Here is a 27,651-nt window from a genome sequence, read left to right on the forward strand (position 1 = left end):
TGCACCTGCACTACGTACCTACCTCAGCATCTCAAAGAAACATTTAAGATCCGAGTCCCCTCTCATTAACATCGTCAAGTCCCAAACACCACAGACATACACACTTTGATCATTACTCCCCTCTCAACTTTCACTCTCATCACCCCCCATACAATCACATACACATCATGATTTCCTCAACAATCTTCCTGGGCCTCCTGGGCCTCGCAGCCGCATCACCTCTGGCCCCTAGACCTGGATATGTCGAGCCACATATTGTCACAAACCCTCGCTACCCCGACCGCTCAACATCAACGGGCTTCAAGCTCATCGTCAACGTCACAGACCACTCAAAGGACTTTGACCCTCCCATCAACAACTATGAGATCACCACCATTCACGTTGGTGCCGGCCTGAGCCTGGTCGGTGTGGTTGAGCAGGACGGCCGCGTCTTCTACCAAAACGGTACAAAGGACCAGCGACAAGATGGCGAGGCCACTGTCCTCACTGACGGCGGTACTCCCCTCACTCCTGCCGGCCTGGCCATCCAGCAAAACAAGGAGAACAAGCAACTCTACGACGCCTCACTCAACTTTGGCCCTGGCACACCAGGTGTTCAGCTGAACGCTCTCGACGATCCCTACACCTACATGCTCCCCGAGACCTTTGTTGCCTGCGACGAGAGCCTGGAATACTACCAGGGCAAGCACTTCATCGTCATCAAGCAGGCCCGTCTCTCGATCGACGAGAACAACGAGATTCAACGCAACATCCCCGATGGCTGTGCTCCCATCCGTCTGGTTCCCCAGTGTGCCGAGCTGGAGGAGGTTCCTGAGGGATCTTACTCGAGCCACGAGTTCGCCCTCGACTCGAAGTGCTACGATGATGTCGCCAAGATCAAGTGGGAGCAGTACAGTCCATAGGATTGGGACTTGATCGCTTATGAATATCGGGCGATTGGTTGGTAGTATGGATTGTAATGATGAATGGGTCACGACTTTGCATAGTTGCACTCGGGGATCGGCGTCACGGATTGGCATCACGGATCGGCATTAATAGCCTTAATAATAGTAATAACTTTCTCACGCTCGATGGTCTCTGAAGGGGTGAAATTCTTTGTTCGGCTGTTGAGAATAAAGTTTGGACGGCTGAAGTGGCCCTCGAGTGGCACAACATGAGCCACCGTTAACATGACTAGAGTGTACAATACTGCTGAGAGACGCCGGCATCTCGACCTCAACATTGCTGTGACACCCCCATCCCACAGCCATGGACCGGAAGAAACCACCCGTGCCAAGGCTAGTCGCTAAAGCGCAACATGGTCTCGGGAGTCGTCGTGACATAGGCTTTGACCAAGCTGGGACTGCCCAGAAATCTCGCCGGTCTAGATTCAACTGTGCGTCATCTAAATAAAGAAGAAAGTAAAGTCAAAGTCGGCTGCAGCCTCAACTGTGCCATCCAACTTGAGTCAGTCCAATCCCACGTTACTCCAGCCGACGGAAACCCTGTTTCTTATCGGCCCAGCTATGGCTTTTCGGAACGTGATCTTCAGGCACCTGGCCAGGCACACACTGCCTGTGCCTGTGCCTGTGGCTGGAGGTGCCTGGCGGAGGTGCCTGGCATGGATGGAGGTCAGCCGGCACCTGGCACCTGGAGCTTATCTTATCGCGACCCGTCCGGCTGACCTCCGTTCAGCCTCCGAGCTCGTCATCGTCTCCAACTCAACTCCGTCAACAGCTCCAATTTCCCTAGTTTTGTCTCTTGCGCTGCGCATCGACTACCCGATAAGACCTCCATTTCCTCATATAGCTTGCGCCCAGCTTGATTCATCACGATGACCAAAGTTACGCCCGAAATGCTGAGTGCGCGCGCTTCGTCGCTCTCCCTTCGCCAGCAGGCGCTGTCGTCATCCACCACCCTGAACAACACTGCGACCTCGACCTCGTCGAGCCCCGAGCCCAGACAACGATCAAAGAACTTTGTGCTCGCCGACATGGAGGGTCGCGACACAAGAGACAACAGAGCCTGCTCGTCCTGCATCGCCAAGCTGGCCCCTGGCGAAGTCGGCCAGGTCAACTGGCATCTTGCTGAGGATCAGGTCTGTCGGCTGTGCCAAATTGCTGAGATCCGGCCGGAGGCTTTCACCAAGCCCTTTTGCGACTTCCTTCAGGAGAACCCCACCATCTTCCACACCGTAAATTACTTTGAGGAGAAGCTCAAGCAGCTTGGTTTCACCCAGGTGAGTGCATGCATGCCTTGACCACTGATAAGGATAATACTGACTGCGCAAGCTCTCGTCGCGCGACTCCTGGGCCGATAAGGTGCAACCTGGTGGCAAGTACTGGGTTACCCGAAATGGTAGCTCTCTTATCGCCTTCACCGTGGGCAAAGCGTACCAACCCGGCAATGGTGTCGCCATGATTGGTGGCCACATCGACGCCCTCACCGCAAAGCTCAAGCCCGTGAGCACGAAGCCCGTCAAGGCCGGATATGTCCAGCTTGGTGTTGCGCCGTACGCTGGAGCCCTCAACCAGACCTGGTGGGACCGAGATTTGAGCATCGGTGGCAGGGTCATTGTGCGAGATGAGGAGACGGGCAAGACTACCACAAGACTTGTCAAGCTGGACTGGCCCATCGCCAAGGTCCCTACTCTTGCGCCTCACTTTGGTGTTGGTATGATGGGCCAGAACAACGCTGAGACCCAGGCTGTGCCCATCATCGGCCTTGAGAGCTCCCAGCGTGCCTCAACGGAGGCCCTGGGTCCTGCTGGTTCTTTCGTCAACACTCAGCCTCCCCGACTGGTTGAGTTGATTGCTAAGCAGCTCAGGATTCAGTCCTACAGCTCCATTGTTAACTGGGAGCTGGAGCTGTACGACTCGCAGCCTGCCCAGACTGGCGGTCTGGACAGGGAGTTCATCTTTGCTGGTCGTATTGACGACAAGCTTTGCTCATGGGCTGCTCTTACTGGACTTCTTGCTGCTAGTGAGAACCACGACGAGGGTGGCATCAAGCTCGTTGCGCTCTTTGACGATGAAGAGATTGGCTCTCTTCTCCGCCAGGGTGCTCGGGGTAACTTCCTCCCTCTCGTCGTTGAGCGCGCTGTCGAGGCCCTCAACCCTGGCACCTATGGCCCTAGCCTCATCGGCCAGACCTATGCCAAGTCCTTCCTCCTGTCTGCCGACGTAACTCACGCCGGCAACCCCAACTTCCTCGAGAAGTACCTCTCTGAGCACGTCCCCGAGCTCAACGTCGGCATCGTCATTTGCGGTGACAGCAATGGCCACATGACCACCGATGCCGTGTCCACCGCCATCCTCCAGCGCGTTGGCCAGCTCGCCAACTGCCGCACCCAGGCCTTCCAGATCCGCAACGACTCCCGCAGCGGTGGCACCATCGGACCTGCTCTGTCTAGCATGATGGGTGTCCGGGCCGCTGATGCCGGTCTTCCCCAGCTGAGCATGCACTCTGTCCGTGCCACCACCGGATCGCTGGACCCCGGTCTGGGTGTCAAGTTCTTCAAGGGTTTCCTGGATAACTGGGAGAAGATTGATGGCGAGTGGAACTAGATGTGTTAATTATAGAAGGCGTTTGAGTTTCTACAGAGCATATAGGAATCTTTGGTACCTGTTATAGTTATATCCTAGATGTAGAAAGTGGTTAGATTGGTCGTTGGAGTAGAGGGCGGTATGGATGTCGGATGGTGGCTGAATTCTGGCAAGATATAAACACGTTTTATTTTTATCAAGGCCGTACCAGCGTTTTCGTTTCATGTGAATATATGTACAGTGTATGTTTAGGGGTATCGCCTTTTCCCAACCGCTAAATCTACGAACAACATGCAAAAAATCCAATCTGCGAAATCAAGGCCGCTTCACCTTCAAGCCCCTCGACTATATCCACGAGACGAGCGGGGCCTGTTGTCCTCGCCATCTGTCGCCTCAAGTAAACTGACAACCTCATCACCGTCGTCCTCATCATCATCAGACTGTTCAGCAGCCCTCTCCTCCTCAGTCTGCTCGAGCGGACGGCGACGCTTCACAAAGTCCTGTTGATGCGCTTCAGCCATGATACGGGAGAAGGTGCGTCGCGGAGGAGCAGGCGCCTCCGTCCTACGGCGCGAAATGCCCTGCTCTGCGGCACTAAGCGAGACGGCGGTAGATTCTGCCGTAGGCTGGCGGGTTGGCTCCTCGAAGGATGCGACACCAGCGGTGGCTGGAGGCTGCTGGGCAGCAACGGAGCCGTCGGTGCTGGCGCGGTCCATGAGGGGCTCGATGCGGTATGGCAGGGGCACATCGCGCGAGGCCTTGTACTGCGAAACGTTTGCGCAGTGCTCGTTCTCGACGCGGAAGAGAGCCCACATGCCTCGTCGAGTGACTTCCATGAAGGCGACCATGAAGGAGACGATGGTCGAGTGCTGGGTATTGTGCGTGAAGATGGCGTAAAAGATCCAGGCAAAACGGAGGATTGGGTCGACCACCATGATGAAGTAGTACATCCATCGACGCTTGAGGGCAAGAATGTCGCGGAGACACCAGTGCTTGGACTGGGGTTGGAGGAGGGAGAAATCCATAAACAGATCCCAGAATGCTATTGATGTGAGCGAGGGTCATGAGGAGTATAGGAGATCACTTACAGCAATAGATGCTATTAATGCTTGAGAATGTAATGAAAAGCGCCAAGTGACTCCGAGAGTCATGGAGGCGGTAAAGTGAAAGCATTACAGCAGCAAGAATGGTAGCAGTATACTTGCCACCGTTGACAAGATGAGGAAAGACATTGCGTGTATCTTTATAACGACGAATACACTGGAGGAAACGCCAAATGGGAGGGAGGGCCGTCAGGAAACCGAGGAGCCGGGAGTGGCTGGAGTTGCACCGAACGGGATCGTCCCAATGATTTGCGTAGAGACAAAAGAAGAGTTCGATGTTCTAAGGCTGTCAGTCGTCTGGTTCAGGGGTAAGGGGACGGAGTACACTTACCGCTGTCGAGTATGTAAGTGAGCAGTAAATATCACCAAGGAAGAAATCTCGAAATTCGACGGGATAAAGCCCAGCTAAAAGCAGCCGCCACTATATCCTGTTAGTTTTGTTCTTGCACTTGAGTTGAAGGACTTACATGAGAATAGGCAAACCACTTGCGACTCCGGTGCCATATCAAGGGGCCGGGGAAGAAGAGCACACAAATGGTGAAGAAGATGAGAATGACAGGATAGTAAATGTACATGGACGGGTCGCCATATCTGCTGAAATTGACCCACATGAAGAGACCGAGGACGAGGAAGAAGAAGCTGGGGAATTGGGCGAGCTCTCTCCAGTCGAGATGATGTCGTTGGTCAAATTCAAAAATGAAGGGATAGTTGACTTTGTTTTGGTTCCAGAGCAGACAGTCTATGCAGAAAAGGGAGAATAGGTAGAGCATGAGGAAGTAACCACCGTAGATTTGCATCAGGTAGCCCGTCTGCTCACGCACGTCGTCGTCTTCGTGGTATAAGAGTTGTGCTCCGTAGATGAGGCCCTGGATGGCAAAGACGGCGCCGGTGCCGATCAGGAGTCCGTTCTGGAACATGCCAATGGACTGGTCCTCGGGCTTCTTGTTGAGGCTACGCAGCTTGCCAGCTGCCAGCTTGTGGTTGCCACGCTCAAAGTATCGGGCGTACAAGTCCTCAACGGTCCGGATATGACCCTCAAGCACATCGCTGTTGACGAACCATGCCTGATTGACCTTTTCGTTGAGGTAACGGTACGGCGGCCTGGCATTCATAGCCTTGTCGTACTTCTTGTTAAGTTTCCGAAAGGCCGTCCGATTCAGGAGAGCATAAGACTTGAGCAGCTCCAGGCCGCGGTAGAACTCTTGCAGCGCGAGCTTAAGCTTACGCTTGGCCGTGCGGTAGGGGACCTCGTGATGATCCGGCCGGCGGATGTAGTCCCTCTCGGCGTCGGCGCCGCTCTGCAGGACGCCGTTTGCATTGGGCGTTAGATCCATCCGCTGCAGGGCCTTGGTGTTCGGTCCCACGGGGAAGATCTTGGCCTTGATGGGGTCGACCCATCCGTTGAGCTTGCCGTTGCCGTTCTCGTGGTTCCCCTTCTTTGGGGGGTTATCCTCGCGCTCGCGGTCCTCGGCCATCTCCTGGATCCTCCGGTTCCTCATCTCGTGGAGCTGCACCCTCAGGATGTCGAGGCGGTGACCAGCCTGCTCTTCCTTCATCTTGTAGAACGCCTCGACCTTTTCGAGCTCCTTGTCGAGAAAATCAAAGAACTCGCGCTCCTTCTCCTTCATGAGGTCAAAGTTCTGCATGTTGATGTCGACCCTCCGCTCGCTCCTCGCAGTGGACGTGTGGGTAAAGAGGCGGCGTAGGTGGGATGGCGAATCGGCATGGTTGACTTCAATCGGCTGCTTGGTAGGGTTGTTTATCACGGGTGACGCAATTGTTGAGGCGGTCGGGACGACGCTGGTCGAGGATGTCCTTCGGGGATCGAGGCGGTTGAAGCTCCGTCGCATGAGGTCAGAGGCTGACATGGCGGTATGCGAATGTGGGCGCTCATGTTCGTCAACCGTCATAGCAGGCGCGGGAAGCTGAAAGTCGTGATGTCCATGTGCTTCAGCCATGGGCGATGGATCCGGCGGTGTTTCGACAAAGCTCCCATAATGTCGGTGATCTCCAGCTTCTGTTAGGGAATCGCGCTCGCGACCTCGTGGTGTAGGTATGGCTTTGGTGGCGGCCGAAGAGGCGGTCGCGGGTATCGTCGCGGAGCCATTGCCGTCGGTGCCATGGGCAGTATCGCGTCCCGAGTTTCTCGACTTGCTAAAGGGCTGGCGAGGCGTCATGGGCGAGAGGAAAGTGCTTGCCCTCAGAGGCCCAGTCCTCGGTGTCCCATTCGCGCGGGCGAGGGCCCTGGAGAGGGCCTTGACGTGCTTCTTGCCGGCCTTGTAATTGAGGTACTTGACGCGCCATTCTGTGCGACGGAGGGTCGGGTCAGTGAGCGTTTTGGAAACGAAACGGCCTGCAGTGTCTCGGCGTAGCGGTTGTGGAAAGATCAACGGGAGGGATGTTTTGGGTTGGGTTGGGTTCTGTTTCTTACCAGGCACGGCTTCCCGCTCGAGCTCCTTTGCGAACTTCATGACAGCCGCCGAGTCTCAATGTCATGCAACTGCAGGGCTGACGATGGAGATGGCAGGGCTCGGCATCTAGAGGAGGATGGGATTGTCGTCTGCTCAAGTAATACGTCTCTGGCCTGTAAAAATTATGGTCGCGTCAACGTGCCCCTCTCTGGGTGTAAATATCTCCCCTACTACCGGCAGCCAGCAGCTAAAAAGGAGACTAGATGGATAATAATGGATCGGATGGATATCAGCTTTTTTGACGTCAGTGCGTTCCCCTACAGAACGGAAATAATCCCACTGGCCAGGAGACGGGGATGCCGTTCCATTCCCGCGGCATGGGGTCTTAAATTAGTGAAAAACGGCACCCGAACTGAACCTCTTTCTTGGCTCTCTCTCTCTCTCTTTCACACTCTTTCCTTTCCTCTGTAAACGGCCACGGAATACCGAAGCATCAGCCTTGCGACTTCGCCATGCTAGAAACTATACAGTCATCTGCTCAGCATCCTCTTGCTGCTATATCGGTTTGCTGCTGTACAACGTCCCCGAACAAAATCAGCCAATCTTTGGGCACCAGCTCCATTTACCCCTAGGTCCCGGGGCAGGGAAGAGCCCGTCCGGGGGGCCAAGAAGAGATTGCCCCAGGGCTTGGTCCCTGGGGCTTAGCAGGGTTCACACAGGCTGCCAAGTTGTCAGATTAACATGACTGATGGGTTGATCGGCGGTCTTGATATCTTACAATGGTTAATTCTGGCGCTGTTGAGCTAGAGGTTTGTGTCACCGCTTCAGCTGAGCATAGCCGTGATCGGACAGGAAACCCTGGGCTCTCATCTCAACTCAACAAGTCATTGTTCCCATTCTTGCATTCTAATTGCATTTCAACTAGTGCCTATTATTGGGCACCACTATTTCGTTCCCCAACCATGCCAAGCTTTTATCTGCACCCAAGTTACTCATGATGCTCTGATGTGCCGGGCTGACTTACAAGGTCGAGTTTCGGATCCCATCCCCGGCCAGCCTGACTTGAAAGAATCAACCCACAGCCTCTCGCTCACTCAGCAAGTCCTAACAAGACATCAGCAAGTCATGTAGAGACAATCCTCTCTTCTTCGACATCGGTCCGTTTCTTGCGCCCAGGCTCACTCAGCATGATGTTTGACAGCCATTCTTCGACATGATTGCTTGGCGACTCGCTCGCAACAAGACATCGAAAACAGCATAGATGTCCCTCCCATGCACGAATCGACTCTTGTTGGATCACGATGCACACAGCCGTGTAACAATCCTGCAGCGGGCCCCTCTTCCCAAGCTAGCATCGCCAAGTCGGGAGGAGTTTGCAGGTGACAATCGCACATGAGGATTTCCATGGACCCGAGAGGCTCCTCTCTGATCAATCTTGCAGGACGGGAAGCTGCAAAGACGGCCTGATAATCTAGATCCGGTCCCCGGGCCAATCTCTTGATAAGCTGTAGAGATATGGTTGATGTCTAGTTAGATGATTGGTGGTCGATCTCTCAACGACGGCGTGTAGAATTGAGCTTTTGCAATGTCCTGCACCTGTCGATCCATATCACAAGAAATGAAGTCCTTGGTCGGTTTTCCGGTGGCTTGACCAGTTTGGTATTCAGACCGTCGCCACACTTGCACGAGAGTTTCTACCCGGCTGTAGTTTACCCACAGAGCCGGTTCAACGCTTGAATGCCGAATTTCCTTACTCGGTCTAGAAGACATGCTAAGCTGGTGGGCGTGCCCAAAGTGTTTATGCCAAACCGGCGAACTGATGACTTCATCATTCGCACGTGCGTCCTTGGGGTTGGAGATGGGGTCTCTTGAGGGGTTAGTTCGGAGAAGCGGCTTTGTCGTTAAAGCCCTCATGAATGGTTCGTGAACTTGAGACATTGACGCATCCATTGACCAAAGACAATGCCAAGTAAAGGGATCGGAGACTAAGCAATTCATCATGGTGACTTGATAACTGAAACCGGCTCGTCCAATGGCTGGCTGGATGTGATCAAAACCAGCGGAATTGCCCTGCCGAAACCGACCAAACCAAGTAAACAAACTTTGGCATCATGACATCCATGTCATCACGACAACCGCTTTCAGCTTGACGAATGAGGAGCTCGGGAAAGACAATCGCGAGAGACGGCAGAAGGCCAACTCAAAAGATGTTGCTACTACCCCGCACATGGAGGGAAACAAACAAACAACTCGGTGTGATTATCACGCAGCCAAGACGACCCGGCCGGTCAACCTCCAGAAGTATGCATTGGTCTACCCGCAGGACGGAGGGGAAGGATAAAAAAGAGGGCTGAAAAGGATTTTAGCCAGGTCTCACTGACATTCGGCTGCGCCAGCTCCCGAGAAAGCCATCAAGGCAGAGCCCGCCTATCTTGATGCCACGGAACAGCATCCCCGGCCGTCGTGGGGTCGCGCAGCAGTGTGTCACTGCGGCCAAGGCACTGGGTTGCCAGCTCGACAGAGCATGGATGTGCCTGTCGACGACCAGTCAGCGGGAAACACACGGCTGGGCGTGAGCACTTTGCCTGCCTGGGCTGAGAGGAAGCCTTGGTTTTCTCTTCCAATAACATATTCCCTGTTCCTGGGCCTATTGGGCGGGCATTGTTTATGTTGGATAGAGTTGTAACGGGAGCCCGGGCGTGGTTGGGCTGAGGATTGCCAACTTACATACGAATCTCGTCGTCGCATCTCGAGACTCTGGCACCAATCTCCAGTTTTGGGTGAACGTCAGAGTGGCGTTTCAGCATGCCTGACGTTGAAAACCTGCTTCTTGGGTCATGGATGACGATGTTCGTCCGGACCTCCCCCGAACAATCCCTCACAGTTCGACACATAACACATTGGTGATATCGCTGGCAACCTGGCATTCCCAGTCAATACAGAACCGAGGTATGCCCTCCTCCACACCGCCGAAAGCGGGACGGATTGCCCAGTGCAGTCCAGACACAGACCGGCAGGTACATGACGTTGTGCCACCAGTCAGTGGCAGTCGCTCAGGTGTGACAGATTCACCGATGTGACTCTGCTCCAAGATGGCTAGCCCTGTTGGAGCCACCGTGGGCGAGTTCAACACCTAGGCAATGGAACAACAAAGTAAGTGGGCTGAGGCAGGGATCATGGTCAGATCACCGAATGATAGCGGAGAGATTGTTCCGCGAACCGTTGCGAGTTTCCACGCTCGGGTTTTTTGGCCATGGCATTTGAGATCGAGATCCGGAGCTCTTCGAACATGCTATTCCCTCCTTTTCCTTCTGCTTCGCTTCCCTTTCTTCGCAAGGGACGGGATCCATAGCGGAAGCATCGGCAGGCACGCTGCGTCTCGCCAAGGTGCTGGAAGGCTCTGCGGAACCCTGGCCCTTGGCGAGACAACCGAGAAAGAGGTGGGAGCGGGAAAGCAAGGAAAAGCCGTTCAGGTTCAGGCACATGTACATACATTACACCCATTACAAGAGCAAAGTTGGTTGTTCCCCTTGCCGTGCGTGGTTTTCATGTGCGATAGACAAAAGCTGAGCGCAAGGACCAATGACTATCGTCTTCCTCGCCGTCTATTACGCCTAGGTGATGTGCCTAGACTGCTAAGGCTGAGTTAGCTCAAGGCTTTGTGAGCTTGACCAACCCATTGGGGCACCCTCGAGATTTGGACCGCTCCAGAACTTCGGGAGGCAAGCATCCCGCGCCAGAGCCAGACAGATCTGAGATGAGACGAGGGGTTTTTTGTGTCTTTTGTTCCTTGGAACTTATCTCTACAGTGACTCGAGAGAGGAATAGCCTGATCTTGAGTCTAACAAACCAGTCCTCGGGTCAAGGCTGGGATCATAGATGTAACCTGGGATGGAACATGTATTGTATCGACAATCATTGTCTCCATGCTTCTGCTTCTGCTTCTGCTTTTAGCAGAGACAGGTTTGGACTTGCAGCAAGCCCACGGCGATGGCCGAATCATGCCCCACGTGGAGATGCGCGCTTACAAGGCGGATGCAACTGGGATTTGACAGCAGGCGAGAAACTGGGGCAAGATTGCCAATGCGTTTGTAAGTCGAATGGAGAGAGAGCCAAGACAAAAGAGAAAAAAAGAGTCACATTTTCCATGGCTCTGGGCCCTTCCATGACATGGGGAGCTTCTGCGCCATCTCAACAGACGTGCCTGGAAATGGAAACGCTCTGCCGTGTCAGGTAGCGTTGACGGCGAGATGACGCTGCTCTTGAGTCTTGGAGGGCTCAAGTTGGGGGTTGATTTTCAGGTTTTTTGAACCGTCCACTCGGCGATTAAAAGAGCCTTCTATAAGATTTCGACCAAGGGTTTCTTGACTTGCCAAAAAACTTCCTTGGCTCCAAAGCTTGAGATTGACCGATCCACTGCCTGATGCATCTACCGGTGGACGACGTGGGTTGAATTGCTCGAAGCAGCATGATCTGATGAATGGCACGTCAAAGTCACTCCATCCCCATGATGAAGCCATGGAGTACATCGACAATCCACAACTGAGGAGCTCCGACTCCGACAAACTCGACCCTGGCCACTCGGCTCATCCTTGACCGCGTGCGGTGAAGGTAGTGTAGTACTGGAGTTCCCCAATCCCCGGAATTGGACGGAGCTGAATTGGCGGGCTGAAAGGTCAGAGACGCCAAACCGACAGGGAAGAAACCAGCAAAGGCAAGACTCAAAGACGTGTCAACCCCATCTTGCAGGCACGGCACCAGACAGTCCAATCCCCGAGAAGCGACATGAGGCGCATTTTCGAAAAAAGCCAAGACTGGGCTTGGAGGAGCTCAGCTGGACAGGGCTGGGAGCGAAAAAGGAAGAGAAGAGAGAAATATGCAAGTGGGGGGAAAAGAGAAAAGAGCAGGCCTCACAGAGAGAGAAAAGAAAAGAAAAAACATCAGTCCATTGACCATGTGGTCATCAAGAGGCGGGGTGGCCCTCTCAATACCCGGCCTGGCCTAGGACAAGACCAGACGTTCCCATTTTGATCAAGGTGCGATGGTGATGGAGGTGCATCTACATGAACTCCACGCATGGGCCGAGCAAGGGGGTCGCTGCTATGCTACCGCAGGCGTACCTATTCGCTACTACGTTGTAGAGAGTGACTTCTGTAAGCAGCTGGGCTGAGCTTGGCTGCTTATCTTAATCGTGCCATGAAGCTATATCGACTGTTTCCCCGCAGTCGGCTCGTCAACTCCGTGAGTTGGGATGTTAGTGTGAAAGCCACTCATCATGACGGCCATCATCCCTAGAGAGGAGGGGCAAAAGAACAGCCTTTTCTTGACTCGCATATGGCTTCACGCCAACAAAATTGAATCGCGGTCCCGGGCCGGACAGCGACAAGTGGCCGATTGAGTGACCCGCCTGCATTGCAGTTGCTGATGGAACGACGCGGTGAACATGTTGCACTGGATCTCAGTCAAGGAAAGTTACTTGTTAGGGGTAAGTCAGGATGGGCCTTGTGAACCTAGTTGGGGAACTTGACTGATACACATGGGAATTGGATTCAAGACACTCGTCTTGGATCACATGCGAAGACGAGAGTTGTAATTTCGTCAACGGTCAAAGGCTGACTACAGAGACTGTAATTGGCTTTGAGCCTCAAAAGGCGTGCCTTGATGCCTCCCTTCATCTCAGGGCGGCGAGCCCGGACTCGTGGTTTAATGAATCACCATACCGGCGCAGCCCTCACCTCATCGGCAGAAGGTCATCCCTAGCCTCTCTACATGGACCAGGCGGACGTGGCTGACCTTTGTCGTGTACCAAGTGAAGTGCCGGTGACCGTATTACACAGGGGATCACGCCGGCTCCCCTCGTGTCACCCTTGTGGGTGCATTCTTGGGGTGGGAAACATATGCGGTACAAGAATGCCGAAACTCTTCTTCTGATCGAAATTGGATTCCTGCGTCTGCGTCTGCGTCTTGGAGGAGGTCAAGCGAAGCACCACCTTCTCAAGACAAGCCTGTTGCCGTTGCGCCTTTCGGGGGAGAGGCTTCAGCCCGCCGTTGATGTTTATGGAGACTCGGAACAATTGCAACAACAACAAACAAGGTTGATTCGCCAGGAGCGCTCGAGACCGATTCTAGGTTTTTGCTGTCTCCCTGTTGGCCTCTCTGCCTTTGTTGGATTGGATTGCCGCTTTACCGTTCTGTCCCATCCTTGACAAAAGCCCACCCCACTTCGCATCTCTGGATCTAAGGGTGCACCATAGCGCTTGGGAAAGGGAAGAGAGAGAGAGAAGGAAGAAAAAAAAAAAAAAAAAAAAGGGCTGTGCTTGGCGCGGCTCCTGGGGGTCGATGGTCCCCGAGGCGCTCACCTCACCCTGACTATCGGTCTCGTCAGCACGCCGCGAACCCGTCCCGACAGGCTGCTGGTCGCTTCTGACGCATGGTCAGCGCGCTACAGATTGCAGGGATGGATAGAGGCGGTTCCAGGGGTGCTGGGGCGACCGGGGATCGACTCGACTGTGTTTGGCGAAGAGTGCGACTCTGGGACCAGTCACAGTTCCGAGCTGGCCGATCATGGTAAAAGGTGAAATGTGATATGGAAAGTAAAAGCTCTCTGTCTGAGGGGATACAAGAGAGTTTCAGAGAACCCAGGCAAAGCTCCAATCGCAAATGCCATCACCCGCTGGCTCGTCTGCCGCATCCATCTGTCGGTCGCTTATCTACCAATGCCAGGCTAGAACCGGACCAGCCAAAATGGCAAAGGGCAGAAAACCTTCCGAACAGAAGCGGCTACGGCCCTACGGGAGGAGAGAGTTAGGGCCGGCCTGCCCACTCCAGCTAACACACACCTGTTCGGCTCCATCTGCTGCTGGGCCAGCATGACATCACGAACGACAGACACACCTGATTGGGCCCCGCGCCAGCAGCCAGACCAGGCTCTTCCTCGGTGGTGCGGCTTCAGCTGGGCCGCCAGGGCTGACTTGGCTTTTGGGGTCGTCGCATGGAGGAAGAGGCCGCGATGCTGTGAGAGGTTAATGGACGAGAGCATAGACCAGCATCCTTAGCCGAAGCGAAGCTGCCAGCGAGCTAGCACCTCAGACAAAGCAATGACCCAAGCACCGAGGGAGAGCACGAGGGGAAATCCCAGAAGCCATGAGCGAGTGTCCCAGGCGAGGCCAGGCAAGGCCATTCTTTGCATTGACCAGATGTAACAAGAGTGAGGCAATCCAGAGAGCGCCCCAGGTTCCACATTCTTACACGCCGCTCCGCTCCCTTGCTCCAAGCCATACATTCTCACGGAACACGTTTGCTCGCAAGGAATTTCCTTTTGTTAGAAAGTAGATGTGTTGTCTCGATAGGTAGGTAGGTACGTTTCCGTGGAGAGGTGCTCGAATTTTAAAGCAGCCCTGAACCTTTTGTCGAGGGCCAAGCCAGGGCCAAGACTCGACGATCCACGGCCTACATCATAGGCAGCGGTTCTGGCTACCAGCTCTGGATAGCCGACAACTGGAGCCAGAGCCATTTTGTTTGATCCGTCCATTGATGCCATGGACGGAGGCGCTGAAGCCAGCCTAGACAAGTGCAAGGCCTGGCAGACTGTCCGCTAGCGGTAGGTGATCCACCTGCAGGCGACCACCCACTAGCTCACTGAACCCACTAACCCACCTGCCCTCCACCCACCCCCCCAACCTGGGCTGGGCTACCCATGAATCCATGCAACGTTGGACTGCCCGACTAGGCGGCTCTCCCACTCTCATCAGTGACTGAAATCCTTCTTGTTGACGCCTCTGCCCACCATCGAGTTCTGCCCTCTTCCTCCCATCCTCGACCTCTCCTCTGCATACCTACCTACCTACACCAAGTGCCTCATCTCAAAGTATCTATTCCGCCTTGTTCACGGCCTCTCACCCTCGTCACTTATACCCGGACGTCCACCACCTCGACCGCCCTCTTGTCTCTGGCTCCAGCTTGCGCCCCGCTTCTTCTGGCGCGCTACCAAGCACAGTCTCACTTTTCGGCTCCCTCTCCTTCTTCTCTCGCTTCTCTCTGGCACTTCGGCTTCGGACCCTCGACACTACTGTCGCTCCGCGCCGCGCCCGACGGGGCCAACCCTCCCTGCTGTCGAGCAACACGCCACGACCCGCGACCCGCGAGCACCTTAAAACTCGACGTCCCCCTCGACGTCGCCGCGAGGCCATGTTGGAACCCCAGGCCATGCGAGGCCCAATGGACCAGACCGTCGCCTATGGACACTCACGATCACGAACCACCTCGTCAAACACCTTCCCCATGCAGTTCCAGACACAACACCTCGCCCACCCGGGCCCCAATCCCATGCAGAACCGCCGCTCGCCGTCGGTGAATACGTTTAGCAGCGTCGGCAGCATCCCACCTCCTGCCGCTTACCGCACCTCGTCACAGAGCGAGCTCCGTCGCTCGACCTCGAGCCGCTCTGGTGGAGCCAGCCCCCAGCCTTCTAGCTATGTCGCGCTTCTGCGGAAACAAAAGGGAACCGTCTGGTGCGATCGCGCCCAGTACGAGGACCCCAGAATGCTCGCCCAGCAGCGTGCGGCAAAGATGCGTGCCGCCCTCGAGGTCGTCGGTGGAGCCCGCGGCAGCAGCTCCTATGGCCCCGGCGGTGCCGGCGGACGAACCAGCACAGGCCTCAGCACTACCAACAAGGTCGCGGCAAAGATCCCCAAGATACGACACCACGGAAAGACACCTGTGGTTGGCTACGCGCCCGGCGAGAACCACGTCGGCGTCGGAGGAGTTCCCATGCGGCTGAGCGCCACCGAGGTGGAGGCTGAGAGTAGTGACGACGAGAATACACCCAGCACGACCCGCCCGCACCACCGTAGGACGGGCAGCAGCGGACGGAGTAGCACAGCGAGCAGCCGCAGAAACCTCGCATATCGATCATCTGGAGGAATGGGCAGCCAGCACGGCCGGCGATGGAGTCCCGGTGATACCCCCGAGCGCACTGGCAGCCTGGTCGAGACCATGCCCGAGGATATCGTCGACGACGCGGCCAGCGGCAAGGCTCGCAGCACGAGGAGCGGCAGCAGCGCTGAACGCGCCGACAACGTGGGCGAGCTGGGCAACGCCCCGAGACTGGCTGCCAATTCGCTGATGCACTCGGCTCTTACTAGAGAAAAGAGCGTGAAATCGGCGGATGAGCTCAGGAGACGTGGAAGCGTCGACGAGCGAACATCAACACTTACATCTGGACGCCTCTTCATCGCCAACCCCGACTAAGGGGGCGTTCTAATTCGACGAGATATATACTATTCAGCCATGACAGTTCATGTATCATGTCACGACAGGCTGGGCAAATGGGTTTTCTTATGTTGTTCATTCGTTAACACACACCATCACACTTCGGATCGAAGGGTGGGCTTGCATCAGTCGGCGTTCTAGCATTGCTTTGTACTATCTACCTATCGTTTGGTTTCTCACAACCCACTGTCGCTTCCAAGGGTTCAGATACCCCCCAACGAATCTTCCTTTTCACATCTCTCGCTATATCATGTTTCCACCTTTCTGATGGAACGAAGTGTGTGCATTCGGAGCGGGGCCTCCACTGTCGTTGACGGGCTTTTTAATGTTTGAAAGATACCTCTCTAGCCAGGACTCAAGACACAGAAAAGTATGCTTAATGAGAACTCAACCCCCGAGTCTCGTTGGAGACTTTGGAGGTAACAAAGAAAGCAATGGCTCAAGCATAGCCCCCGTGAGGCTCAGTGGACTCGAGTTGCATGCGGGTCATCAATGCATTGATCGTCGGTGACCTTCTCGTATCATCCTTTGAAGGAACTGCTTTGCATGTCAGTGCAGAGGTGACGTTACTGTCTGGTCCGATCCCTATTCCATACTGTCAGCTCAGGCGGCAATAAGCGCCCAATCACTGGCTCCGGGCGTCTGTCTCGGGTTCCTCTACGAGGGGATCAGCGAAATTCGACGTCACCCCGATCTCCATCTTTGTCGTCATGGCAATTTGAAAGATTCTGGCATGCCAAAGTGCCAAGCGCACTAGCCGCAAGCGCGGAGTGCGCACAGCCACGGCCCCTGAAAGTCGCAGTGCCGTAGATTACCCGACAAGCCACTTTTGCACTTTCCACTCTGCGCGTTAACGCGTAAATGTGCACGATGTGGCGCCAAATTAACGCGTCGGCGCGTCTTCCCTTAAGCTTTGGGGACCCTCTCTGGGGTCCAGGCTCCCCTTCGCAACCTGGATGCTTCATGCCACAAACAAACTTGGGGGGATCTCGTGCACGCTCAGCGAGATTCTTTCAATTCCTCAACACAACACCATTCCTCGCCGCATCGAGAGCCTTGATCGAATCAAATGATTATTTTCGTCGTCTTCATGACAAATCAACATCAAAGTCTTGTTTCATGATTTGCCGCCTTTGACGATTTCCACAGAGCACCTGCCTCCTAGCGACCGCATCCGTCACGCTCCGCACCACTCCTCACCGATACGAGATCTGACACACCCGCACCACCACTGAGCTGCATAGCTCTCGTCGATTCAAAATGGCTCTCTTGGAGGTGTCTCTGAATATTCAGGAGACAGAGGCTACGGGCCGCAAGAGAAGCCATGATGAGTTCGCAGGGGAGTCCGTCAAGGTGGAGGATTCAGAAGACACCAAGATGCAGACTTGCAGCCAGCCCGAGGGCGAATGCAGTGCGTATCATTACACTCTGACTATTTCACAGATATTGACTTGATACAGCTCTACCCTCCATCGCTGTAACAGGCAGCCAATCCACCTCACAGGCGACACCAGATCTTACCGAGGCTGGCAGTAGCACTCCCACCCGAAAATCCCCCTCGCCCCAGACGCCGATCAAAAGCCAAACGTTACTGAAGCCAATTGTAATCGCATCCGCATCGAAGTCGCCAGCGAACCCACCGAAGCGAAAGAAGTTGACTCCTGCCGAAAAGGAAGCTCGTGAAAAGGAGCTTGCAAAGCAGAAGGAAGAGCGTGAAGAGAAGGCTGCCATCCGAGCTGTCGAGAAAGCCAAGGCTGAAGCGGAAAAGGCTGCCAAAGCTAAGGAACGTGAGGAGAAGAGACGCGAGAAGGAGGAAGAAAAGAAAGTGAAGGATGAGGAAAGGAAGAAAAAGGAGGAGGAAAAGAAGCGAAAGGAGGAGGAGGCAGAGAAGAAGGCTCGTCAGCAACGAACACTCGGCTCTTTTTTCAAGGTTTCCAACACCCCTAAGAAGGCTGATGACAGTACCAACGCCAAGAACGGCACATTTCGAGACGGAAGCCCCGTCAAAGGTGTCAGTCAGGTGTCAAAGTCAGAGTACGAGAAGTTGTTCAAGCCATTCTTCGTCAAGGACAGCACAACAATGGCCCCCCTTGGACCCCAAATGGACGACGAAACACGCCAACTCAAGTCAAAGATCCTGGACGAATGCATTGGTGGTCAGCGGGCAGAAGAGCTTCAAAAGGGTGCTTCATTCGACCCTGTGCGTTTGCTTGCCTTGCCCGGCAAACCCCGAAAGCGAGGCAGGCTCCATCATCCTGTTAGTCACATTATGGAACACGTCTACAAGGAGACAGAGAAGTCGGACAATGCTGGAGCGGACAACGCCGATAAGATCATGCGAGAGGCACGAGAGAAGCTGTCCAAGGTGCCGATGAAGGTGATTGCCTTTTCACAGGACGTTCGGCCCCCTTACTATGGAACTGTTACTTTGAAGACGTTCGCTCTTGGCAAGGACAACATGAGCCAACTGGCTCGCAAACCAACAAGACGAGGACTGCCTCTGGACTACGATTATGATTCGGAAGCTGAATGGCAGGAGGAGGAAGGAGAAGACTTGGACGTTGACGATGACGAAGAGGAGCTGGATGATGAGGATGACATGGAGGGCTTCCTCGACGACTCTGAAGATGCCGGTCTATCTCGACGACTTTTTGCCAACACATTGGAGCCGGAAAGCACTGGAATATGCTTTGAAAATGGGGGCGTTGTGGCGAATCAAGTTGTCTACGAGCACAAGATGGAGTTTATGCATGGTAAGTACATGTCTGGACTGAATCAAAACCAGATACTAACTGAGTCTAGATGGACTTCCGCAGTCATGGGGCATTGATCCATTCTCTACGGAATACTGGGAACCTGAAAACAAAACCAAGACGACCAAGGTTACCAAGGCTGCTGAGAGCGGTGTCAAGATGCCTCCTCCACCAACGCCTACCAATGCATTCGCAGCAATTACTGGTGGAAGCAGCGCAAGCGGCGGCGATACGCCTAAGCTCGTCAAGTCAGAGCTCATGGATGACGTGAAGCGGGCAATTCTTGACAACAAGGCGTTATCCAAGGTTGGAATCATTGACTTCGTGTTTCACCTTTTCCGAGAGCACGTATCTCGAATAGAGGTGAAGAACACGATCGAACTCGTGGCAGAGAAGACGGGCAAGGGTCGCTCCAAGGAATGGGCACTGAAGCACGGTCATGAGATTGTCTCGTGAAGAAACCTTATCTAGGAGAATGGATGGAAACGACATGAAAATTTTGACTGAATATTAGCGACGGAGTGTTGGGGTTGTACGGAACTGCTTCATGGAATTACTGGGGAAACGGCTGGTTCATGGACTTGTTGATTTGAGGGGGAAAGGATGATGTCATGGTATCTGGCATTGTATGCGATAGACATCAAGCAAACAAATAAATACCCTTGTGTTAGAAAGCAGATGGAAATACTAAAAATCAACGATATTCAAAAGTCCAATTGCCCCTGATGAATCGCGAGAGTCAATTCATTCAACAAGGGGTCATGTCATTGAGCCATGTCATTGGAGCTTTGGTGTTGGCGGCCGGGATGCACGGGCACGGAGGCAGCGGGGCCAAATTTGGAAGCTAGAGACCTGGGGAACGCGCCCCTGAAGATTCCATCGGAACCCGCGAAGGCCCCGGAAACTGGAACATGTTCCATTTCCATTCCTTGGAAGCCAAAACAACAACGTCCTTGATCGCTCGCTTGGTTCTGCATCAACCTTGAGCATCCATCCAAGCCACTATTTACTTGTGGCGTCTAACCGTACAAAATTCTGTTGCCTACCATCAACTAGACGATTACGCAACTCGACTCGACGTGTTGCGCCTCCTAACACCTTCGAAACACTTGGCCGATTTCAAACCCCGTTCTCCCGAACCTTCGCGCAATGATAAATCAGACACAATAACCTCTGCCGTTGACGTTTCTTTTCTTCTCGACACACACTCCTGCCGCTGGCCGCGCGACATGTGCTCTCGCCCAGCATGGAGGATCCATGGGGTTCCCCTTGGACAAACGACTCGCCCCCGAAGATAGATCTCCCCGCGCCGCCGCCGCACGCACACTTCACCCCAGACCATAGCCAGCGCCCTTCGCCTGCCCACACGCCATGGATGGACGATGATGATGCCTGGGGCGGCTGGGCTGAGCCTGGTAAGGACAGCAGCCCCCGATGGGGGAGGAGTCCTGGTTTGCGGCCGATAGGGGGTAGTCCTGCCAGCTCGAGGCTTCCGTCGCCGGGGCCGGATTCATGGGGACAGCTGGCAACATTAGAGACGGCGCGGGTGCGGAAGGAGGAGAGGAGCGGGGACTCGGCGATAAGTCTTGGTGAAGGGTTGCGACCGATCGAAGCCAGGGTCGTGACGAGGACGCCGCCTCCCCTGGGCGAGTTGAAGGAGAGCACGGCGGATATCTGGCGACAACCTGACCGGGCTCCGTCTATGAGGAGTCTGAGTCCGATGCCGAGCGATGATGGCCGACCCGGCTCGCCGGATGGAGCTCCTCGACCAGCTCTGCGACGTGGCACGCGACCACCTGCTTTGCGCCAGCCCTCGAATAAGGTTCAGGAGCTGGTGGAGATGTACGATGATATAGCCAAGCGAAGTCATAGCGTGTCGCCCATCGATCCGACCATGCGAAAGGCGTCGAGCACCAAGTCCCCGGTGCAAGAGGCGACGCCTGAACCTGAGGCCGTGGAGCGAGTAGAACCAGAACCGGAATTGGAGCCAGTGCCTGAGCCAGCGCCAGAGCCAGCGCCAGAGCCAGAAACGAAGGTGGAAACGGAAGCCCGTGAAGCGTCACCGGATGTCATGGAAGAAACAACAGAGGAGGAAAAGACCGTGGCAGAGAAGACAGAGGAAGATGAAGCTCAAGCTGAATCTGATTCTTGGTCGGATTTCGAATCGCCTATCCATGAGAAGGTACCGGAAGAACCAGAAACAAAAGTGGTCGAGGAAAAGTTTCCTCAGGTCGAGGCTACAACTCACGATGAGCCCAAAGAGATATTACAACCACGACCAAAGCGACCCTCAATACCATTTTCGATCGACATGTCGAAGCTGGACGACCTCTTCCCCTCGGTTGAAGCATCCTTCCCAACCCCCGAGCCAGTACCGGATGTCATCATCGATGACACGTTTGCCTCGATATCTGAGCGCAAGGCTTGGTACCAGATCTCTAGATTCGGCTCAATCCGAAAGCATAACCTGGGAGACGACGAGAACTATGTGCGCATCGGCTGGGGCAACTCGCAGGTGCGTGATAAGGCCATCCGTATTGTTAGACGGTGGATGGAGGAGGACTCTATCGCGGGACGTGTCGTTCTTGGTCGGAGAGGTGGCGCTGCTGGTGGAAAGATATTCAATTGGGATTCTTCTGCGCCGTCAGTTGATATCTCGGAACTGCTGGCGCGCAAGAGCCACTCAAGACACGCATCGGCCAACTCGAAAGGAACGGCAGCGTCGCCCACGGGTGCGGCATTCGGATGGGGGAGCAGTCCGGCTCCTTCGTCAACTGTTGCTATACCACCTCCAGCTTCGGAGCGTTCTATCACTGAGCCCAGTTCGGCTGTAGAATCGTCTCCTGTAGAAGCTGCCAAGACGTCACCGGTTACAGCGAAGCCTCCTCCACCTCCCGCGCCTCCCGCAAGATCACCAACAGCTATTGCTCGACCTCCGTCCCCTATCAAGCCTATACCTATCAAACCTACTACCCGCCCCCTATCTATATCTCAACCTCTACCATCACCAACTTCGCCTCAAATTCCTCAGCCACCTTCTCCTATTATACCTACGCCCCTACAGGCTACAACCCGTCCAATCTCTATCTCTCAACCAATCACATATCCAACATCACCATTGGCACAGCCGCCCGAGAATGCAGGGTGGGGGGATGAAGAAGATGATGATGACGATTGGGGCGATATGGTTTCCTCACCTTCTGGTGAAGGAAATGGGACCTTTCCATCCCTGGACGCGATTGTGGATGCCAAGACAGAGGACAACACAAACAAAGGGCATGTTTCCAAACCTTCAATTACGGCTACAGCTCCTCCGGATGATATCTTTGAGAGTGCTCCCAAGGAAGAGACAACAAACAACGATCGGGCTTCTTTTGACGTACCGGTCTCCCAGGGGTTCGTGCCTACACACTCTCGGCATACCACCGTTGACTGGAGCCCCTCCCCGGGCCAAGGCTTGATGCCTAGCCACTCAAGGTCGACCACAGTTGACCTAACTCCTTCGCCGATACAGGGTTTGATCAGTCATTCCAGGTCAACCACGGTTGACCTGAGTCCCCTGCCCCGGTCGTCGCTGGACGTCATGGCCTCAGCGAATCTGATGCAGAACAAGGCAAGGTCGCCAATTGAAAACACAAACAGGCTGAATGGCTGGGGTTCTTGGGACATGGACTTCTTTGGCAATGGCAACAAGCCATCCTCGCCAATGAGGGCAAGCTCGCCGTTGAAGGAGAGTATGACTGCAAGCCAGGAGCTCGAACCTGTGTCGAATCCATTGGAAGCCGCCAAGACTCAGACTTTGCCGAAGAAGCCTCGACCGATGTCGCTTCCTGTTCCTCCACGACAAGAGCCAGATGAGGATACCTCGAAAGACGACGAGATTGTCGCCAGCATCCTCCGAGATCTCCCCGACCTCTCATACATGTTGCGATGAGGCGAAGGGAACCCAAAGAGGACGAAAATTGTTGGAAAGAGCAAGCAGTTGGAAAAAACATGCGGATGGAGTTGTATACTGTCATTGGAGTAGACAAGCCAGACAAGCCGGTTTGGCAATTTGTATATCTAATCATTGGAGGCGTTCTACTTTGGTGTTTTCAAGAGGGGGTTGGATAGCATTGATATGATACATGATGCTGCTTTCATAGCAAATACTTTTGGACAAACTCGGAGTATTGATTGTCGCAATCCGCGTGTATCTAGTGAAGTTTGATATTGCTCACATCTTTGGAAGCTGGTCAAACTTGGGCTCCCAGAATGATGCTAGTGAAGAAGGGTTGAGGAAGGACAGGTATAAATACCCCCTTGATCTCCCGGTCTCGACCTGACAGCACTTTGCCCAATATTCTCACCACGATTAAGAGAGATATATATACATATACCCAATTTGGCAGGCCGGTTTCAGCTTCGTCCCTTCGTAATGGGTTAGAACAACCAGTCGCTGCGTGACGAGGAAGTCGCTCCTACAAAGCGCCTACAGCGAATGCTCGACCAATTCCCTGTCACCCTATATATGCTGATCTTCAGAACGAAAATGCCCACCCTCTGGATACTGTTCAACTCCTTGACCTAAACGTGGAGCACAATCACATCGGTCAAGCATACCGGCATATTGCTGAGACGTGCGTTTGTCGATGCCAGCCGCCATTGCTCAACGCCAGGTTGGCGAACTCATCGCAGAGCTAGCCTTGATTGGTCTTGTTCCTAGCCACTCGTATATAAATCAACATACATTCGACTACTCTGATTCATTTGGAATCCCATGGCCCAGTTGTCTGACACCAAACCCGATTCCCCTCATCGTCATCACCAGAACAACGAGGGGATTCCAGTTTCCCCTTCTGCTCTGGGATCAGAAACCAACTTTTGTATATATACGAACGGAATGAGCCCATCGTCGCGTGGCTAGCGCCGGCCTGGCGTTCCTTGCCTCACCAGGGTGAACTTTTTGCCTCACGGTTGCGCCTCTGTTTCCAACACGTCAAGTGCTTGGTGGACATGGATGTCAAGTACGCCGATCTGACGTACAACAACAAGGGAGCCTAAGGTAATGGTTAAAATCCTGGGTGTCTGTCTCTATCAACTTCTTATCACAACCAAGTTGTTTTGGCCCACTTCGTGGTTCCCATCAAGGACCTTGCTGGCACACACCTGGGTACAGAGGTGAACTGGCCGGGGATACCGTTACCGGAACGAGCTCATATCCTCTATATATACCAAGCCGGAGACCAGGGTGCTTCTCCAATCTGAGACCTAGGCAAACAATCCCGAAATCTACCTGCCACACCAACGTTGGGGGCATGGCTGGTGAACACATACCCGCCAACACAGGCTACCCATTGCCACGCATATCAGAGAGCTTCTCTCGCTGTCGCACGGTCCAATATGTCATCTAGATTATCCCGCATCGGCTGTCTCTTTTATATATATACCCACTGAGACTCGGTTCCCAATGCATCGATGGGCTGCGAAGCGACGGGAATTCTTTGTTTACATACTCAGCCTGGACAAAAACCGTGAGGAATGCCTCTGGTGGAAGGCCCAAACCAATGTCCTTATCAAAGGAACGTCTTCTGCAGGCTTTCCCTGCAGATATTCATCTACTACAAGGAAATATATGGTCAGGGGAGAAGAATAGGACGGAAGTCCAACTCTTACACCCGGACTCATCGGAGCTTGGGGTGCTTTCGCCCACATGGTTGTCACCTTTCTGATATTTCGCCGACACCGACCAGATCTTTTTGGTGATGCAGCTTGATGTTGGGCTGGACAACCCCCCCCTTTTTGCACCTTTGTCCCGAGTCCCACAAGGAACTCATTTCCATATATAACTATCCAGGAAGAGATAAACCTTTTCGGGAATCCCTTGAAGAGTGGACTCTTCTTTATATATGCCGGCAAGAAGCTGAAGTCTGCTCTCGGACCGATGATCAAGCAGATAGCCCATAGAAGGTCCCGTCCGTATATTATCGTGCGCGTGTCTAGTGGATGGGTATCAATGAGCACGCCGTGCCCTGCCCTACTAGTGATCTCGGACACGGGGCGCTGTGAAGACTTCCCATTTTGAACACGCCTATATAATAATCCAACCGACCGTGCATCAGCCTAGCGATAACGCGGGACCTTGCCCATACGAGGAGGTTTACTCTTGGACGACCGGGATTGACGATGATATCGTCGACCGCCCTCCAGAGGACCTTGGACATGTGGCAATTTTGCTTCTTCTTATCTCAAGCTGGAAGCCAAGCAAGCCAGAAGCCCTGCCTGAGCATCTCCTTCTTCGTCTTCTATATAAGACCTTGGATATTAGATCGAACTGCAGGACAACACCATCCAAGAAAGAACAGAACCAAGATATGAACACCTGACCATCCACATGAATGACACCAGAGAGCTTGTGGCTGCTCAAACTTCTGCCCCAGCTCGCTTACATTCTTTACAAAGATTGGCTGTGAGGCAGATATATATACAAGCCAGGTGACAGCCTTGGTGCGTATCTCCTCCCTACTGGCACCTGGCTGAGAGCCTATGTCTCGGCTCGGCTTAAGCGACGAAGACTGTGCGCTGCCGGTCAGGAAGGACATTTCCCGTGCGCAACCTGCGTCAACCCTTTGCTGGCAAGTGATCGCTACAAGAGCGGCCGGGGAGCTTCCTGCAAGGCCTGCCAAGAGTGCTTGTGGTTATGCATCAGCCATCCCCTGGCGGATTCTTTGGTGCCTCGATTCAGTCATTGCCAAGTTACTACTCTGACAGAGAATGTCCGCTGTATCAGAAGTGGTTGCCCTTTGGGACTTGGTGAGGTCCAAGCCTGTCCTTGTCTGGCGGTGGCCGAGCAAATCGACAAGCGTTTCACTCCAGGTTGTTTGCCTAGGCATCAGTCACACGGTTCATTCCTTTTATATAAATCACTTTTAGAACAATACCATTGCGCCTGATTTGGTTGCTTTAGCAAGGAGACTGCAGCAACATGACCAAGAAAATGCTAGTTTCTTCTCCTGCTGCAACATTGTTGACGTAGGGTTCAAGCTTTGGATACAGCAAGGCATTTTAGGACAACTACCCCTTGAGGAGATCATCTGGACTCAGGTTGAAGCGCACTACTGCGATCACTAGGTTCGGCATGTACCTACTGGGACGTCCTCATGTCGAAATCTCTCTCTCTACAGAGCAGACACACCCAAAAACTACACAGGTTGCTTTTCTCGTTTCTCGGAGATATACGAGCCGATCATATATAGATATTACAAGCGAGGTTTTTCCTCGTCACCATAACTCCTAAAAGTCCCTGGATGCTGATCGTTCGGGTGATGAATGCTGGCGAGATCCCCTGAGCGATGCGAAGACCCAGTAGCCTTTTGGCAACGGCAATGGAAGCCTTTCCACCAGCTTACCAAGATGGCGATAGATATACTCTCGATCCCGCCAATGCCAGCCGAATGCGAGCGAATCTTCATCAAGGCGAAGTTTACGATAGGACCGCAACGGCAGAGCCTAGATGACGAGACATGGGAGGAGATCACCTTGAGAAGCACTTCATTATATACTCCTGACTAACTCTTTCTTGATAAGGAGCCGAGACCTCCGTATATTGGTCCTCACGAACCATAGCAAGAGAGTCAAGCCGAGAAAAGTCGTCCCCGGCTCGCGTTGTTTGGGAAACGAAACCCCAACTTTTTCTATTCTTATACATCGTCAGCCATGTTTCCAGAACGGTCGAGAGCCCGCGGCCACCACATGGAAAATGGCCAACCTCCGATTTCCAGACGCCATTCGCCAGGAAGATCTCTGGAAGCATGTTGTTTCCTTGGATGGCGCAGGGCATCACCTAGATCTCAGCAGTCTCTCGATGACCTTCGCCGACTGGTATATATTGCCGATACCCCTGCTCAGAGCGAGGGACACCCCATCAGCACAAAATTTGGTCTTTTGGGGACGCTGATCCTGCAAGAGCCTTTATAAAGATCCGGGGCACCAGTTAACGAGTTTCACTACGGCGTTCCGGTTCTGTTTCGGCATATTCTTCGTGTTTCGCTAGACAATAGCTCTGAGCCACGACACAGTCTACCGCACACTGATCAGCAAGGAAATCAGCCGTGTCAACGCAGTTCTTTAGTTCGACGGTCACACAGAAGCAATGAACACCCTATACTATATAGAAAGCAGCCAAGGCACTTTATGAGGAGAGTCCAACAGCTGTGGCCCCCCAGCGTGACCAACAACGAGCTGCCCAAGAGGGCCTGAAGGTGCTCTTCGACAAAGTCACGCCTGAGCACCATACCATGGCCCCCGCTGCTTGGCGCCCGCTGGGGATGCCATGTGTCATGATCTTGGGGGAGAAATAGACATGTCGTCGACTTGGGGCGCTTCCAATCTCCCCCGTTGTGACGAATGTCGAGTTTCTATCTGAAGGCTTGATCTACTAAGAGATCGCTGTTGAGAACCTCTCTGACATGAGCGGGCTCTATGGGCCCTTGTCAATCATCAGCCAATTTTATGAGAACCTTGGCCTTCGATGCGAGGAAGCGGAAGAGGAGGGGAGTGTTTAGGAGAACAGCCATCAGGGTGATGACGTGGGAACAGGCTCATAGAGTGA

General features: G+C 53.9%; 6 protein-coding genes across 6 annotated transcripts; 5 read left to right on the forward strand and 1 right to left on the reverse strand.

The window, feature by feature from the left end:
- Window positions 1-167: 167 nt before the first annotated feature.
- NCS54_01157800 (Hypothetical protein) lies at window positions 168-902 on the forward strand (the record flags this gene model as incomplete). Its single annotated transcript, XM_053156851.1, has 1 exon — window positions 168-902. The coding sequence occupies one exon, from the start codon at window positions 168-170 to the stop codon at window positions 900-902; it is 735 nt and encodes a 244-aa protein (XP_053012826.1).
- Window positions 903-1,813: 911 nt separating this feature from the next.
- On the forward strand, window positions 1,814-3,545 carry NCS54_01157900 (Hypothetical protein; the record flags this gene model as incomplete). Its single annotated transcript, XM_053156852.1, has 2 exons — window positions 1,814-2,218; window positions 2,271-3,545. 2 exons carry the CDS (start codon window positions 1,814-1,816, stop codon window positions 3,543-3,545), a joined length of 1,680 nt encoding a protein of 559 aa, XP_053012827.1.
- A 311-nt stretch (window positions 3,546-3,856) lies between these two features.
- On the reverse strand, window positions 3,857-7,098 carry NCS54_01158000 (Hypothetical protein; the record flags this gene model as incomplete). The annotated part of the gene is made up of 4 exons (XM_053156853.1): window positions 3,857-4,566; window positions 4,613-4,907; window positions 4,959-5,048; window positions 5,095-7,098. 4 exons carry the CDS (start codon window positions 7,096-7,098, stop codon window positions 3,857-3,859), a joined length of 3,099 nt encoding a protein of 1,032 aa, XP_053012828.1.
- Window positions 7,099-14,820: 7,722 nt separating this feature from the next.
- NCS54_01158100 (Hypothetical protein) lies at window positions 14,821-16,287 on the forward strand (the record flags this gene model as incomplete). The annotated part of the gene is made up of 1 exon (XM_053156854.1): window positions 14,821-16,287. Exon 1 carries the CDS (start codon window positions 15,226-15,228, stop codon window positions 16,285-16,287), a length of 1,062 nt encoding a protein of 353 aa, XP_053012829.1. The 5' UTR covers window positions 14,821-15,225.
- Window positions 16,288-17,568: 1,281 nt separating this feature from the next.
- NCS54_01158200 (Hypothetical protein) lies at window positions 17,569-19,517 on the forward strand (the record flags this gene model as incomplete). The annotated part of the gene is made up of 3 exons (XM_053156855.1): window positions 17,569-17,719; window positions 17,769-19,061; window positions 19,111-19,517. 3 exons carry the CDS (start codon window positions 17,569-17,571, stop codon window positions 19,515-19,517), a joined length of 1,851 nt encoding a protein of 616 aa, XP_053012830.1.
- Window positions 19,518-20,307: 790 nt separating this feature from the next.
- Window positions 20,308-22,995, forward strand: NCS54_01158300 (Hypothetical protein; the record flags this gene model as incomplete). The annotated part of the gene is made up of 1 exon (XM_053156856.1): window positions 20,308-22,995. The coding sequence occupies one exon, from the start codon at window positions 20,308-20,310 to the stop codon at window positions 22,993-22,995; it is 2,688 nt and encodes an 895-aa protein (XP_053012831.1).
- Between the last annotated feature and the right edge of the window lie 4,656 nt (window positions 22,996-27,651).

The sequence above is a fragment of the Fusarium falciforme genome, chromosome 9, assembly GCF_026873545.1.
Source record: "Fusarium falciforme chromosome 9, complete sequence".
In the NCBI taxonomy this organism is placed as follows: domain Eukaryota; kingdom Fungi; phylum Ascomycota; class Sordariomycetes; order Hypocreales; family Nectriaceae; genus Fusarium; species Fusarium falciforme.